Source organism: Camelus bactrianus, chromosome 14 (genome assembly GCF_048773025.1).
Source record: "Camelus bactrianus isolate YW-2024 breed Bactrian camel chromosome 14, ASM4877302v1, whole genome shotgun sequence".
Taxonomy (NCBI): Eukaryota; Metazoa; Chordata; class Mammalia; order Artiodactyla; family Camelidae; genus Camelus; species Camelus bactrianus.
The window spans coordinates 60,622,051-60,637,913 of record NC_133552.1 but is presented as its reverse complement, the minus strand read 5'-3'; the positions used below and the strand labels follow the sequence as shown (position 1 = coordinate 60,637,913).

At 43.8% G+C, this 15,863-nt stretch overlaps 1 protein-coding gene across 5 annotated transcripts in view; it reads right to left on the bottom strand.

Annotated features, from left to right (window-relative positions):
• FARP1 (FERM, ARH/RhoGEF and pleckstrin domain protein 1) overlaps positions 1 to 15,863 on the bottom strand; it is a 277,204-nt gene that overhangs the window by 67,686 nt on the left and 193,655 nt on the right. For all 5 annotated transcript variants that reach the window (XM_074378447.1, XM_074378446.1, XM_074378445.1 and 2 more), the window contains 3 exons: positions 10,324 to 10,366; positions 7,748 to 7,826; positions 2,226 to 2,323 (listed from right to left, as the gene is read on the bottom strand). In XM_074378447.1, coding sequence (XP_074234548.1) covers positions 2,226 to 2,323; positions 7,748 to 7,826; positions 10,324 to 10,366 — 220 coding nt within the window. The remainder of the gene's footprint in view (positions 1 to 2,225; positions 2,324 to 7,747; positions 7,827 to 10,323; positions 10,367 to 15,863) is intronic.

Genomic DNA, 15,863 nt, shown 5'->3' with positions numbered 1-15,863 from the left:
GAGACACATACGACCTGCAGGTGTGTGGCCCTGCCCATGCTTCCCCGTGACATGAGTGGTCCCCTCTCTAGTGTCTGAGTCTTCTCTTCATCAGTTTGTCCCACTTGGTTGATTCATAATAAATTAGAGAAAATTAAAAGTCTGAAATATATACAGGGGATATCTAAGCCCACCCACAGAGGAGCAGATGAAAAAAAATATAGGCTATCTGAAAGATGACTCTGTGAATTCAAATGAAAGGGAGAAAATTAAAAAAAAAATTCAGATTGTATATATAGAAACAGGTGAGATGAAAATCTTGCTCATTAGAGAAAAACTTCCGTCAGCGTTAATATTGCTTCTGCAGAAGGTGGACGAGCTGACCCCTCAGACCTCAATGATATTGTAAATAATTATCAATAACTTAAATGCACATGCTATTCACACAGGACTCTGAAATTTCTCCTCCCATGACAGAATGTCTGGGATGCTTACAAATACAGAAATGGGGCTTTGTAAGGATAAGATTATAGGAATACTGTGTCACACAACGGCATCAAATAGTATGCAAAAAGCAGACCTTCCTAGCCCGTCGACTTCCACTGGAGAAAGCAAGACTCTCGGGATTCTGAGCCCCTTGTTGGCATCTGGGGATGAAGGATCTATCAGACCAAGCACACAGTTTTCCAGATGCCAGTGCACCTCCACTTCCCATATGTGTGAGTAAGATTCACTCTATTAACAGACTTTAAAAAGGAAGGAACGTGGGAGGAAGGAGGTATAAGACCAAATGGCATCAGGAATTGTCGAGTCTAGCAAATTTCTCTTCTGCTCACCCAAAGCCCAGGGCCAGAGGCATTTTCTGAAGTTGCTATTCTAATAAGGAAGCTTTATTTCAAAATTTCCCATTGTTTGGAAAGGGAGGGGCACAGGTAAGTGAGGATAAAGAAAGGAGAGTATATTTATAGAACACTTAACATATACCGAATGTTTATGCTATCACTTAATATTCACAGCCTTATGAGGAAGATTCTATTAATCCCATGTTGCAAAAGAAATAGCGGTTGAGGGGTGAGTAATTTGCCAGGGTGAGCTAACAGAGACCAGGTCGGCCTGATTCAAAGCCCTCCGCTCTCCCCCATCACGCACGGCATGAAGAGGCAAGGCCAAACATGGGAAAGGGAAAAGTGACAGAACTTTCTGTGACAAAGCGTCCTCATTTGTAAAATGATCTCATGGGGTTGTTATGAGAATTAGACAAGATAATATACAGAGAGCTGGAACATAGTTCAGGTTTAATAAAAGTTACACACTTTTTGTCTTTTTCTCACATCATTTTGTCAAATTAATAAGAAAACATCTATCTGCTAAGTCTGGTAGATATTGAACAATGCCCATGTACAAGAAATAACAAGATAAGCATGGTCTCTAAAAACACCTGGCCATCTGAGACTAAGGTAACTGGTTGATTACAGGGAGTGACACTTTCTACCAACTTCTGGAAATCTTGCTAACTGGGCAATGATCTGAACAGGACATGGCTGATTACATGGGACTGTTTTGTATACAACAGAAACTTTAAAATTATGTAACAGCACAGTTTTTTTGTCCTAGTGCTTATATATGTCGACCTTGGTCTATATACATAATTTCCTTCCTGAAACGTGTGTTCATTCCATTTCAAGTAACTTCCACCTTGATCAAGAGGAAAAAAATCGCCCAGGTGAATCATCATAAGCCTTCGAAGGAGCACAATCTAATTTATCCTTTGTCTAGATGAAGAAAGTTAAAAGATTTAGTTTTAAGCTTCACTTAGACTCAGTCCAGCTTCATGTGTCTTGGTTTACTGAACTCTAGAGCAGAATCCAAGAAGCGAAATCTTGACAGTTTTCTGTGTGAAGGCAAATGTGTATTCAATGATGAACGTTAAATCCAAGAATAGGGCAGAACAAGTTTAGTCTACTTGGCCACTGTCCAGCCAAGCTTCTCCTTTGAGTCAACCGACTTACCAACAACTGCGTCTCATCCTTGAAAGAGCAGACAAACACCAGGACAAAGGATTCCCGGGTCAACCTTTGTCAGGGTGAGAATGTGAAATCAAGTTTTGTTTCCTATCCATTAGCATTCATGCTAACAGCAACATAACACAAAGGCATTGTTACTGGGTGGGTGTCGTTTTTTCCCCCTTCAAGCAGATCACTATGTTATTTCCCACATGCTTTCTGAAGGAAGCCAACAGAACTCACATTGCACAATGTGTGAGATCAAGAGGGCAGCGCTGGTGTCGTTACACGTCAGCCTGCCTTGAGCCAGGTCCTGCTTCACTTGCAGAGCAAACAGGTACCTGCAAACACAAATGGAGACAGGCATCATTTACACAGAGATGATGTCATTTACACAGAGATGGCATCATATACATAGAGACTAGGCTTGAAGCAAAGAGGGCGGGGAGGTCTGGCTCACTTCTGGCAACCTGTCCACCCATGGAAGACCTAAAGAAAGGTACATAAACCAAGGAATAAAAAAGTCTGCATGGGCAGGAACGAATTCCTGGTGCTACTGCCTGCAATGTCAACAATTACACTCCCTAAAAGCATCGGGAGACACATGCTGTAATCTTGTCACATGATGAGTAATGCATTTCATTTTATACAGAGAGCTATAGCCATAAGCAACTAAGACTGTAACTCACCACCCTATATATTTTTGCAAGGTATAGTAAACACTTCAAATTTTTTCACAGATCAGTTGAATACACTAAAAACTGGCTTTATGATAACAGTAGGTTATTATGGTTAGAACAAGTTTTGCCAATAGAATTGGAAACCCAAGACTATCTTTTTTTTTGTGGTATAATACTCACTCAGCTTTTTCCATGAGCCTCAGCTGCCAGAGGTTAAATAAATCAACTTAAGTTATTTAAAAGCTCTTTTCTTTACATAATAGAATAAAGCAAGTAAACACGTTTGGTAAAGGAGAAAATAGGTGCTTTATAAATCAAAGAAATCAAATAAAACCAGTGTGATGCTAAAATCAATTTGAAAATATCATTATGAACATATTTTTTTTTTGAAAGAAATTTGCTAGTTTTGCCCACTGTCTAGAAGCAGCCTTACTTCAGCAGCAACCCTTAGCAACCCGATCCTGGCTCTCGTGCAATTCCCCACGGGAACGGTAAAGAGGTAAGTCCCTGAACAAACGGTGGATTCCAAATGCGGGAAAGAGAAAGTACGAAGTAGCCTGGAATATCTACTTATGCCAGAGAGCAAGGCAGCTTTCAAATATAAATGGTTTGTATAAAAAGGGGGAAAACAGTCTTGAAGGGGCGTCCACTGGCCAAAGCCGGGACAACCTGAGTAGCAACAGAAGGATCAAAGTGAACTGAAACACAATTGAAAGGACATCTAGGGGACAAAAGGGGAAATCTGAGTATGGCAAGATGAGATGAAAAGTACATACGTATGTAGAGAAAAAAAATCAGAAACGCTACTCGCTGCGGTGTCTGCAGTGCTCATCTCCGGGCAGCAGGATTACGGTATTTTTAGCTTCTCAGTTTTGTTTATCTGTATGTTCTAACTTTCCACACTGTACATGGACTACTTTTGTAATAACAAAAGTTCCTTTGAATCAAAAAAAAAATAAGGGCTTTTATCAAGATTAACCATAGAGGTTTCTGTAAGAATTAAATGGGATAATACATAGAAAGCATAGTGACTAGAACAAAAACATTCAATACATGTTGGCAATTTTTCTTTTATAAAAGAAAAACATCATTTAGGAAACTCTATTATTAAAAACTAAAAAACTATAGAGACGTTCTGTAACCAGAAAAAAGCCCAGATAAAAAAACCAAAAAAATCCCCACAGATCCACCAGTTGACAACAGTTGAACTTAATCCAACCCCCCTAATGTTTATTCATTCTCTGCCTCTGTCTCTATGTCTGTTTGTCTTTCTCCCTGGAGAGTCAAAGCAGAGAAAAGCAGAGAAAATAAAACCACCACAACAGCAGCACATAGATTCATGTGGGAAGAAGCGGCACAAACCATCTCTCTGGATTAGGCAGTGGTTACTGTTTTTTGAAGCCAACACTTCTTAGAACTACAGGCTTTATTTTTCATCTGTGTGGTTAATTTCTAAATAAGATAGAAGAATTTATGTTTGAAAAGCATGGCATTCCGAGATGTTCCCAGCTACCAGTTCAAAAGCAGGGTCCTGTGTTCAGGGACAGAATCAGGCTTTGGGGCCCTCTGGTGGGGGTCTCATGTGGGCTGCATGTTTAGTTAGAAGGCAAATGCTGAAGGCTGCGGGAAGAACTCGTCTCTCCCTGATTATGCTGACTCATCCTGTTCTAAGGTCCCTGTAATATGAGAAAGACCTTCCTGGGCATCGACTCTCGTCCTCTCTTAACAGCAGCTGTAAGTCAGGCGCGCTGGCTGCAGAGCTAACTTCAGAAATTCAGTAGCACCTTTTGTACTACAGACTGAAGCAAATTCCAATCAAATTCACCCAAAGTGCTCCAAACAGAACGAACTTTCCGTGGCAGAAGGGTGGGCGTGCAGAGGAGGCGACAATGGTAGTGGGGCCAGTCAGAGGACTGCCACTTCTGGGGCCCGCAGGGGTTGCACATCACACCAATCTGACGCCATGTTTTGAACATGCCAATTTCAATCTATTTCATTTGATCTTGCTTTCCTTATTTAGCGTCAGTTACGCTTTCTCTGCCGGCCAAAGGACAACACTGCAGCAGGCCCTGCGTAGCGGCAAATTCTGAGAGGCCCCCTCCACCTAGAAGAACACAGCCAAGTAGAAACTGGATGCTCCTGAAGACGGGATGCTCAGAGAGAAGCACGTCTGGCCTCGCTGGCACAGCAAATTGACTCAGAGCTCTGCCCAAAGGAAGCCTGGTAACTTCTCTTCCAGAGACTCTTCCCCTGCTGTTTTAAACTTCCACCGAAGAGTCAGTACTTGCCTCCTTCTAGAAGCCTGGGCCCTGGTGTTGGCAGGACAAGAGTTCTACTGAAAGTGCAGCTCAATAAATAGAAAGGAATTCAGCTTCTTGTTTAAGAGCAAAGTGCAATTCAATCTTCTATCTATATAAATGAGAAGCGGAAAGCTATTCCTGGAGGCCTGAAGAATTAACTGCAGCTTCAAGGCACTTAACGTCTGCGGAACCGCAGGCCCGTTCCTGTCTGTCTCACTCTTGTCCGCGCGTCCCTTGCCTAAAGTACTTTCCATATAGAGCTTCTCCCAAACCCTCCCTTGCCATCTGCCAAGGAAAACTGCCTGGAATCTCAATGGTCACATCATTGAATTTCTGCCAAAAACAGAAATTTGAAAGTGTGGGAGTCAAACAACTGGATCTGGGAGGTCCCCTTCTTGTCCCACCTTGAGACAAAGGGGAAAGTGGCAAGGAGCTTCTAAATTTCCTATCGACTTCATCATCCTTGAGCCAGAAGGATTCTCTCTTCGGAAAAGACTTATTAAATGCTAGTTAACACTGGGAGCCAGCAAAGAGATAACAAAACCCGGAACCTGCTCCGTCCAGCCAAGCCTGTGTCACTTGAGGAGGTCGTTACATGGATGGGGCAGCTGGCAAAGTACCAGGCACATGGCTTGATGGTACCAAGTTGTATGGAATTTTATAACAAGGACCAGGATGTCAGACAAGCATGAACCTCTAGAGATGATGATGCACAAAACTGGAAAAGGGGCAAAACTCATGGCAAAATAGAAAACAGGGAAAAAGTTTGGGGGGAAGACTTACGCCACCAACTTCCTAAGCAGGATGAAGGCTTAGTGAGACATAGGAGAAAAAGATACACTGCTGACCGACAGCTGGACTCGCCTATGGATTCATCTCAATATTCCGAGCTTTGAGCAATGCGTGTGCCAACAACAGGAAAACCAGCCCCAGAAACTGAGACAGAAGCCCTGATAATGACACCAAATGAAGATGCAACTGCATTGGCGCCCCCGGCTGGGAGCTCGGGGTAGCAGCCCCAGCGGTCACTCCTTTACGTGAAGCATCCTAGCTGACAGCAGGTAGGTCTCAGAAGTGGTCCTAGCCACTTAACTGCTTCACTAACTTGAGGGACATAAGCGGAGGTAAACCATTAGTGGGGACTCGTTCTAAGCACGTGAAGCCCTGGGAAGAGCCTCTGCCAACCCTTCTTCCTCGAATCGCCTGTTTGCATGCCCGGTGCCCTTCCTGACACAGCCACGGGATGCCCAGCAGGGACCACCACCGAGACCTGTAGAACAATACTCTTGACTCTCCACCCCTTCCCCTTCAAGTCATCACCCCACCCCCCAGTTGCCTAAGTCAAAAATTTAAACCTCCCTTCTACTTCCCTAGGTCTCCACTGTCAACCCACCACAAATTCAGACTGACCTCGCCTCCAGCACACATTCCAAATGCAACCACTCTCTCCATTTCTACTCCTCTCACCTCCTTTGGTGCCGTTGCCATCATCTTGGCCTGGGTGACTGCAGCCTCTTCCTCACTGTCCTCTGCCGCCTGGTCTCCATGGCAACTGATCTCAACAGTATGTACCATCGGGCCTCTGCTTCACCTCACTGCACTTTGCCCTCTACAGCCCTGCCATGCACACAGGCCCTCTCTTAAAAATTTGAGAATCTGGAGCTTGTTTCTGCCTTGGGCACTGCCTGCTGACCTTCTGCCTGGAAGGCTCTTCCTCCGAAAATGACTGACAGTTCCTTGTCACTTCCTCAGACCAAGCACTGTAATGTTGTTGCCCAGTTACCATCCATCACATCACCTACTTCAATTACCTACAGACCTCTTACGATTATCTGGTATTTTCCTTGTTTATTTAATCACTGTCTGTTCCCATGAGAGTCAGGCCTGTCTTCATCGGTATCTTCCCCGTCCCTAGAACGAGGCTTTCCCACAGAGTGCCCTTCATCAATACTGTTGCCTGCATGTCTTCATCCCTTTAATAAATGATAGTCAACCATCCAAGATACTGTGCTCTGACCAAGAGGGATGAGAAAGCAGTGACAGCCTTTGATATGACAGCTAAAGCTCGAAAGGTATATGTGGCAAGGATCTGGCTGGTCAGACTAGTGTCCTCGTGACGGACAGCACCCTTGAAAGGTGAGCATTTTATCTTCCTGTGTTCCCACCAGGCTCTGCTCTCTGTGTCTTGCTGCAAATTATAAAATGGGTAGCAGCAGTGACGAGGAGGAGGATGACGGTTCTCATTCACAGATCCCTCCTGGGCTCCAGTCACCTGATGTAGAACAGTGCTTATCTTCAAAACAACCCTGGCCAAGCAAGCACTGCAATCACATTGACGTGGGAATCAGTGGAGGCGCAGAGGGATTAAGTAACTGGCTGGTCACACAGCTACCAAGGGCAGGGCTTGGCCAGACTTTCAAAGAAACTGACCTCCGGCTCATATCCATTCATCTGTTGCAGCAACAGAGAGAAACTCTGACTTAACACCTTGGTTTCACAGAAGAGATTCATTTTCCCAAACTGTCTTGTGATGTGACAGAGATACAAGGGGAAAATATGACAGTAACAGGTAATAAGGCCAGTGCACTTCATAGTACAGTCTTCAGGAAACCAGCTTTCAAGGAAACCAAGGTACTTTCTTTCTCCCAACATTTGTGAGCACAACTGGGAGAGAGGGAGGTTAAACTGTTCAGCCCAGAGCAGATGCTGGTCAAGGAAACACTGTGAAAATGATTTATCAGTCAACTTAGAACATCCATCAATATCCAGTTTCCAAACCACTAACCTTGTAAGTTCTTCTTGGAGTTGTGTGTGGTCAGGTGGAAAGAATTTCACCACGAACTTAACAACAACATGCTTTGGCCCTAAAAAAGGGGGAAAAATAAAGCATTTATTGATTTGGGCTTCAAATACCATTAAAAAAAAAAAAGACTTTAGAAGCTACATTATACACCAGATAATGTCTCATTCCAAGCTGCCAAGAGTACATCTGCTGGGCGGGCAGTAGCAGGGAGGGTGTAGCTCTGTGGCAGAGCCCGTGCTTAGCATGTATGAGGTCCTGGGTTCAATTCCCAGCACCTCTGTGTAAATAAGTAAATAAGTAAGTAAGTAAATAAATATTGAGTTGCCCCGCCCCCATCTCCCCCCCAAAAAGAGTACATGTGCCAATGCCAGGTCACTGAACAGCTGGGTGGGTTCAGTTACTAATTCACATTTTCATATCATGGGGAGACAGATACCTGTTTTTAAAAACACTGTGAAAAGGGTATTACATCGAGGCATTAACCTTTTTCTCTGGAGATTTAATTCGTACCCCAGGTTTTAAAAGCAGGCATTTGTCTTACAAAAATTTATCTAATTGTCTGCCTTAGTCCAAGTGTAGGCTTTGGATAACTTAAGGAAGAGATAACGAAAATGTAAATCAGTTACGTAATTAATTATTTTAATTATCTCCAAGGTACAGCTGCTAATGTGTTTATCACAGTCCAGCCAAAGCCTTCATTAAGTGTCTTATACATTGTCTTACTGAAATGTTCTGATGAAATTAGGAAGCAGATCTGGGAAGAGGTGGACAGGGTGAGACCAGGAGTGAGACAGATAACTTTTCAGAATTAAAACAGAACATCGAATAGATTGTAAAATAATAATTTGTAACCGGAGTCACAGTTTGTTTTGCTGCGTAAGCTACCACTTACTTATACAAGGGCAGCCTTACAGGTTCTACCATTTGGAATAACAGCAGTAAATTTATGTTCTATGAAATATAAGGTATTATAATAAAATCCAAATTTTCACAGCAGTTGCATAAAAGCAGAAAATGTCTTTTTGCTCTACCTCTCACTATCACAGAAAATAGATGCTGTACTATAATGTCTATGGTAACACAATCAAATTTAGAAAAAACTCCCCAAACGAGATATCATAAGGTGAAGATGTCACAATATGTATAAAATTGGGAGGAAAACAACAAGGCAGGGGAACACCAAAGCCAAGAGAAGTGGGGCTTCTTTCCGCTAACCACGCGAAAAATGAACAGAAATCCTCACACGTCGATTCCGGGTCACAAAGTGACAGAAAATGGGGGAGATGGAAGGCCAGCTCTTTCCTCCCACAGTCTTCACAGCTGGGGAATGAAATGAGGCCACTGGGATCTTTCAAAAACCCAAAGCTAGGAAGATGCTGTCACTCAAATGGAAAATGACAGCTTTGTCACCCAGGGCGAGTCACAGTGCACAAGATGAGGAGGGGAACTTCTGCTCTGGTGCTGACCCCAAACCGCAGGCGCCGGCCTGGGGTGACACCTTTCCACCGCCGGCACCTCCCACTGCAAGTTCCCATGGGGACAAGCATCATCATTCTAGACACTATGCTGCCTCCAGCCATCAGGAGTGGGGGCTCCTCTCAATGTGTCCTCCTACCCGCAGCCAGACACCCAATAAACGGTAAACAGTGGCTGTTTTGGTTTCTGCGTTAATAATTGCTTAATTTAAATGATACAAGATCAACATCAATGTCAATCGCATGAGGGCCATTCAACACCCACAAAAATTGCTGCAAGTGGCCCGATGGGGTTTCTTAATCAGACATAAAAACGGCCCCACAAGGTATTGTGTTTCATGCTCAACTAAGGGCATGCCGTTTGGTTCCCATCCTCAGGCTCTTGCTGGGTCTCTGGCCACAGTGAGGGACCATTGGGATGAATTGGAGAACAGAGCTTGTCTCTGAACTTGACCTCAAAGCAGAGAGAGGGGAGGATGGTCCAGTGCTGATGCACAAAGAAAAAAGAGATAGAAAAGAGTGTTTTCTTTCCCTACTTCTCTCCTAGACTCTCTTTAATCATTTCTTGACCACAGTCTAAATGCAAAGTCAGACTCCCTTCCGTCCTGCTTGCCATTCAGATACACAGACACAGACACACACACAGACACACACACTTTGGGGTGCCTCATTTTTCCAAACACCACTTGCATTCTGATTTCACGGGCTTTGAAAAGGCAAGATAAAAAAACTAACAGCAGTTTTATGAATAAACGGGTCCACCCTCTCCTTTCAAAATCGACAGGAAGAAACACAAGCATTGACAGGACAAGCTCAGTGACTAGGGCTTAATAGCATGCTTTGGTCATTAATCAAAATGACATTTGATTTCCCAAGCAAGGTTTTGATTGCCAAATTGTTACATGTGAAAAATTGCAGAAGACACATTTTAATAATACGTGGATTAGTGGAGGATGAAAAAGCAACCATGGGGAAAAAAGAACATGCAGCTCCAGGGCTCGACGCCACACAGGACGTCTGCACGAGGAAAATGCCTGGCTTCTTACTTGACATCACTGTGAAACACATGGGGCGTATACTTACTTCTAATCTGCTTGACAATAGGTTTTAAGAGATCCAGCCACACCTACAAAGAAAAAAAGGACAGAATGAGACAAATTCTCAGTGAAAGGGTGCAGGTATTTGGAGACTTTACTAGGAGCTGTTTAAAATCAAAGTATTTTTGAGTATTTAAGGTTGTTTCTTTCTTTCTCCAGAATGCTGTAACTTACATTGTCTCCCACGCTTACAGAACAGATCTGAATTTGCTAATATTATCCCCGAGCTTGAAAATTAAAATCTCTCCTAGACTTAAAGAGTTCAGAGAGCTCATTAAGAATTTTTCTATTTTCATTTATACGATGATCGCAGCTTTCTGCAAATACTAATGAGCAACTGCATGTCTGGCTATCAATGGACTAAAATATACATGCTCATTGATGAAACAAAACACATGTCTGTAGATGTATGTACAGAACAGCACGTCTTTGAGGGGCACAGAAAGAGACCGAGTATTTACAGAATACACCTCTGTACCAGGCACCATCCATAAGCTATTTACCTCTTAAAACAAGGCCAGAAGGATTCATGTTACCCAGGAGAGAAATCTGAGACTTACAAAGGCCCAGTAATTTGTCCCAGGCCCTCGGCTGGAGTGCGGCAGAGCTAGGACTGAAATCAGGTCTGTCCAATTTCAAAGTCCAGACACTTAAACGGATATTCTTAGCATGCAGTTTGAGTGGCAAAATTTTCGAGAGAGAGAGAGAGACAGAGAGAGAGAGAGAGAGAAGCCAGCTGCCCTTATTAATAAAGTGGTAAGTGGTTAAAGTTAACCCTTGAACTTGTGACCATGTGAAAGGGATCCACTGAAGCTCTTATTTGCATCTATGATAAAAATACAGTTAATGGGCTTAATGGAAAGAGAGTTTTATAAATAAATATGAAAAAGAGAAACGCTCCTGAAGAAAGCTATGCCAAGAATAACAGGTAACTGATCGAAGAAAAAATGTTCACGGCTAATGAGAAAATGCCCAAGTTCATGAGTAATCTGCACTACAAGTGCAAGTTTAATCAAATGCTATTTCCACCCATTAAATACGCATCTAGATATGCCTGCCTGCAGTGCATGTTTGTATTTTATAAACCTGAGGTTTGGTGAGGGTGCAAGGAAATGGGAACCTTCTTACTCCTGGTGGATGTATGAATTGCTACAACACTTCTGAAAAATAATTAGTGAATAATTATCTAAAGCCTAAAAGTATTTATACACATACTCTTGCATCCAGTAACTTGACTTTGGTAAATTATGCATTTATGTAATCAAGATTTATGCAATTATCTTAATGCCAATTGCAGCATTTTTTATAATAGTGAAAAACTTTACAATAGCCTAAATTAAAAATAAACAATTAAATGATATAGTATGTGTCTATATGACACATTACCAATGCAGAAGGGTGATGCCTTTTCTTCAGTCTTTCTACATTATCCAAATTATCTTAAACGATCACTCAGAATTCTCATAATGAGAAAAGTAAAAATTTTAAGTATCATCTTATTCAGGTTAATCTTCCCCATTACTTTTTCAAATAAATACGATTTTATAATGAAATTCTCATTTTTGTATCTCCCATCCTCTCCCACACTCTTATATGAAAAAAAAAAAAAAAAGCATGAGTTGACTTAGAACCATCTCCACTGTCTTATGTATAAGCCTCGACCTTAAAGTGAGAGTAATCCTCCAAAACAACAATCGTTATTTGCGAGACACATTATTTTCCTCCCAAGAATCTTAAAAGATGGCAAAAACATCTCCATTTGATAGATAAGAAAACTGAGATGCAGACCACTGGAAGTGAAACCCCTTTACTCATTCAACAACACATCCCTGTGTCCCCCTGCTGGGCTCTGGGACACTACGATGGGAGACCAGCCACAGTCCCCGCTTCATGGAGCTCACGGTCTAGTGAGAAAGACAAGTACCAAAACTCTCCTAACAAAAGAGGCACCTGAGACAAAGGAAACAAAGGTGAGTCCCAGAGGACTGTGAGTGTCAGGATAGAGAGGTTTGACCTAGTTTCGGGTGGGGAGGAGGCAGGAGGAAGGCTTCCCTGAATGTGACATTGTGCTGAGATCTGAAGGGGAAGAGAGGTGAGGAGAACATATAAAGACAAGAAGTAAAAACACCTGTCCAGGTGACTTAAAGTGATGGGAGGCCAACATGACCGCATAACAAGGTTGGCGGGTCTGGAAGGGGCCAGATCCCACCAAGGCCATGTTAAGATGCTTTCTCATTCTCCCTAGAGCACTGGGAAGGATTTTAAATATGGGGCTGATAGGATCACATCTGTACTTTTAAAAGATCAGTCTGGCAGTGTGAGACCAGCTAGAGGAGGTCGGACTAGGTGCAGGTTACCGGCTATAATTGTCCAGGCAAAAAAAGGATGGTATTCTGGGCCAGGAGGGCAGAAGCAGAATTGGGAAAAAGTAGGTGGACTCAAGAAAAATTTAAGAGGTAAAATACATTGGGATTTACTGATGGGCTAGAAATGGTGGTCGAGAGAGGAGACAATGACCAGAATGACACTGAGGTTTCTGCTGCAGGCATCTGGATGGATGCTGGTCCCACTGAGACAGGGAGCACTGGAAGAGGGCCAGGATGGAGGGTTCTAGATGCTTTCATTGTATGAGGTGCCCTTGGATTTCGTGAGGAAGAGACAGGCTGGAAATGGTGGTACACACTCATCCAAAACTCCGACTCCACGGAGGACAGGCCGGCCTGGGAGAGTCCCGGGGGGGAAAGCATCAGCACTGATGACACATCGACCACCGGACAGGAGGACAGAACAGAAGACAGAGTTGTGTCGTGGAAGCCATGGGATGGCCGTGTTTCCAGAAGGAAGAACATCAAGAAGACTGAGGCAGGTGGAGAAGATCTGACACAGTTGTGTCTGCATGTCAGAGCGAATTAACCAGAGAATTCTAGAGGGCTCCCAATGGCTGCCCAGTGCCCACTCACGAGCCTGCCACCCTGTGCTCTTTTGGCCTCCAGGGCTGCTTCAGGGGAGCCATCTCTGAGATCTTTCGCCATGGCCAGCCCTGCCACAGAGCCCACCTAAATGGCTGCGGGCCATGCGGGACAGAACAGCTCTGCTCTGTCAGTGTAGCTGCCAATTTCAGGCATTGTTTTAAAACATCTCTCTTCTGGTTTTGGCATTTCTGTGGAAAGCATCAAATACAAGCACCAATTTGAGCCAATTGAGCATATGGTTTTCGAACATGGAGGCCTGGGAACATCAGACTGGCCTGAATTAGCCCGTTGGGTCGAGTTCTGCAGCCAGAGCGCTCCAAGGCCTGGGTCACGTCACAGCTAAACTGGCCTGGGTGAGAATGCGGTGCCTGCAAGCACCTCTCCGTTTACTGGTTAGACTGGCATTTGTGGAGCTGAGAGGGAAGGCCTTGCACAGGGAGGACCTAAACCACTAGAAATGGATGAGCTGGAGCGCGCGGGAAGGAAAATAGGGTTGCTGCTTGGCTAGAGTGAAAGCATTCAAGTTTGATTTATAGGGAGGGTTACAGGGGAGCATTTGAACTGGACTAGGTCATCCTAGACAAATCACTTGTTCATTCGACCTAAGCAGAACAGAAACAAGTTCCAGATGAGTTAAAAAGGCAACAAACGCCCCATAATCTTTCTTTTCCTGCCAGTGGGTCTCTAGAGGCTCAGACTTGTAATCATCCATCTCTAACCTCACCTCCCCAGCCCCTTCAACCAAGCCATACATCCCTGTTCTCACTAAAATCATGCTGCTGGCCTCCAGGGCACAGCTACAGACCCACATACCTGACTGCAGAGGGATTTGCTTAAAATGAATGGGCTTCCAGAAATGCCATTCCTACTCAGGAGGACCCACTGAATCATGGAACGTCCCCTGCTGGGGCCCGAGGGCCTGTAAGTCAGAGTTTGCTCAGGCTGCCGTAACAAAGGACTGTGGACTGAGAGGCCAAAACAGCAGTTCTGGGGGCTGAAGGCGTCCCCGGTCTGGTTTCTCCTGAGGCCTCTCTCACTGGCTTGCAGATGCCCGCCTCCTGGCTGTGTCCTCACAAGGCCTTGCTTCTGGGCACACACGCCCAGGTGTCTCCTGAGTTATCTCCCAGTTTCCTCCTCTTAAAATGGTACTGTTCAGACTGGACTAGGGCCCACTCCAACTGCCCCATTTTAACTTAATCACCTCTCTGCAGGCCCCGTCTTCAAGGACAGTCATATTCCGAGGTACTGAGTGTCACGGCTTTAACATACACGTGGGGGGGTGGGGGGAGACAATGCAGCCTGTAACACGTATCTTCCACAATTTAGTTTCAACACAGCTGCCCAGCCCCGTCTTCCCCTGCTTGCCTACATATCAGTCAGCCTCCCTATTTTCCTTTGATCCCCTGTGAATGTTACCTTCCCCCTTTGGAATGTGTTCTCTGCACTGAAATACTGGTCAGTGAGAAGAAATGCTTTAATGCCTTGGTATCAAAGGCAAAGCAAGACGAATCACTGTCCCCAAACGCATTCTGTTCTTTCCCTAAACATCTTTTCCCCTATTACTTTGGTGAGTGACACCTCAGACGGATTTTGCAGGCAACTGAAACATCTGAGCTATTTCACAAAGGGTCTTATTAAAAGAGTCACTTACAGGACATCAGCAAGGGGCACAGGGAAGAGATGACTTCTTAAGCACCCACTGTGTGCCAGGCATTTAATAGGTGCTTTATACACTCTCATTTAATATTCACAACAATGTGGTTGCTTCACACATGAAGGAAGCCAAACTCAGAGAGCTTATTTGAGTTGCCCAAGGTCAAACAGCTGAGATTCCACTGCAAGCCCGTCTGACTCCACATCTGTGCTTTTTCTGCAACATAATATGCTGCTCCTCTAAAAAGACTCAACAAAAGTTCATCTCTCCTCTTCTTATTTAAAAATCAAGCGTATACAACAAAAACATTTCATCATCAACTGTAAGACATATAGGAACCAGATAAAATATGATACAATTGTCCAGTGTCTAGAACTCACTGCAACCAAAGAATCTTTCTGCAGACTGGCTCCTACAAGAAATGGAGTTTTTCTTTGTAATATTTTGTATGAATATAATTTTTCACATTGACCTTAATTATGTTATTAATTTTACATATGGCTATATGTTAAGTGTGGTTTTCTTTTAAAAAATCTATTAATTTTTAGAAATTTCTGATTCTGGTCAAAATAGAATAAAAGGAACTAGATTTATCTTTGGACATGAAACAATCAAAAAAAAAGAGAGAGAGAGAAAGAAAAAGAAGAAAAGCACATGCCAGTTCTGAAGATTTGGGTCACCAGTGAGAAACACTGATCCCTGGGAGACAAGAAACTAAAATCATGATCGCTACGAATGCGCCAGCCTCTGCCTGGAGCAAGTTTCCAGGTGATGGCACAGGGAGGGAGAACACAGCCAGAACCTGGCAAGCTCCGTGAGTTGAAGAGCTGGGGCTGAGTGTGCAGGGGATCAAGGTAGAGAGAGTTCACAGGAGAGGAGAAAGCATTTAGGAGAGTACAG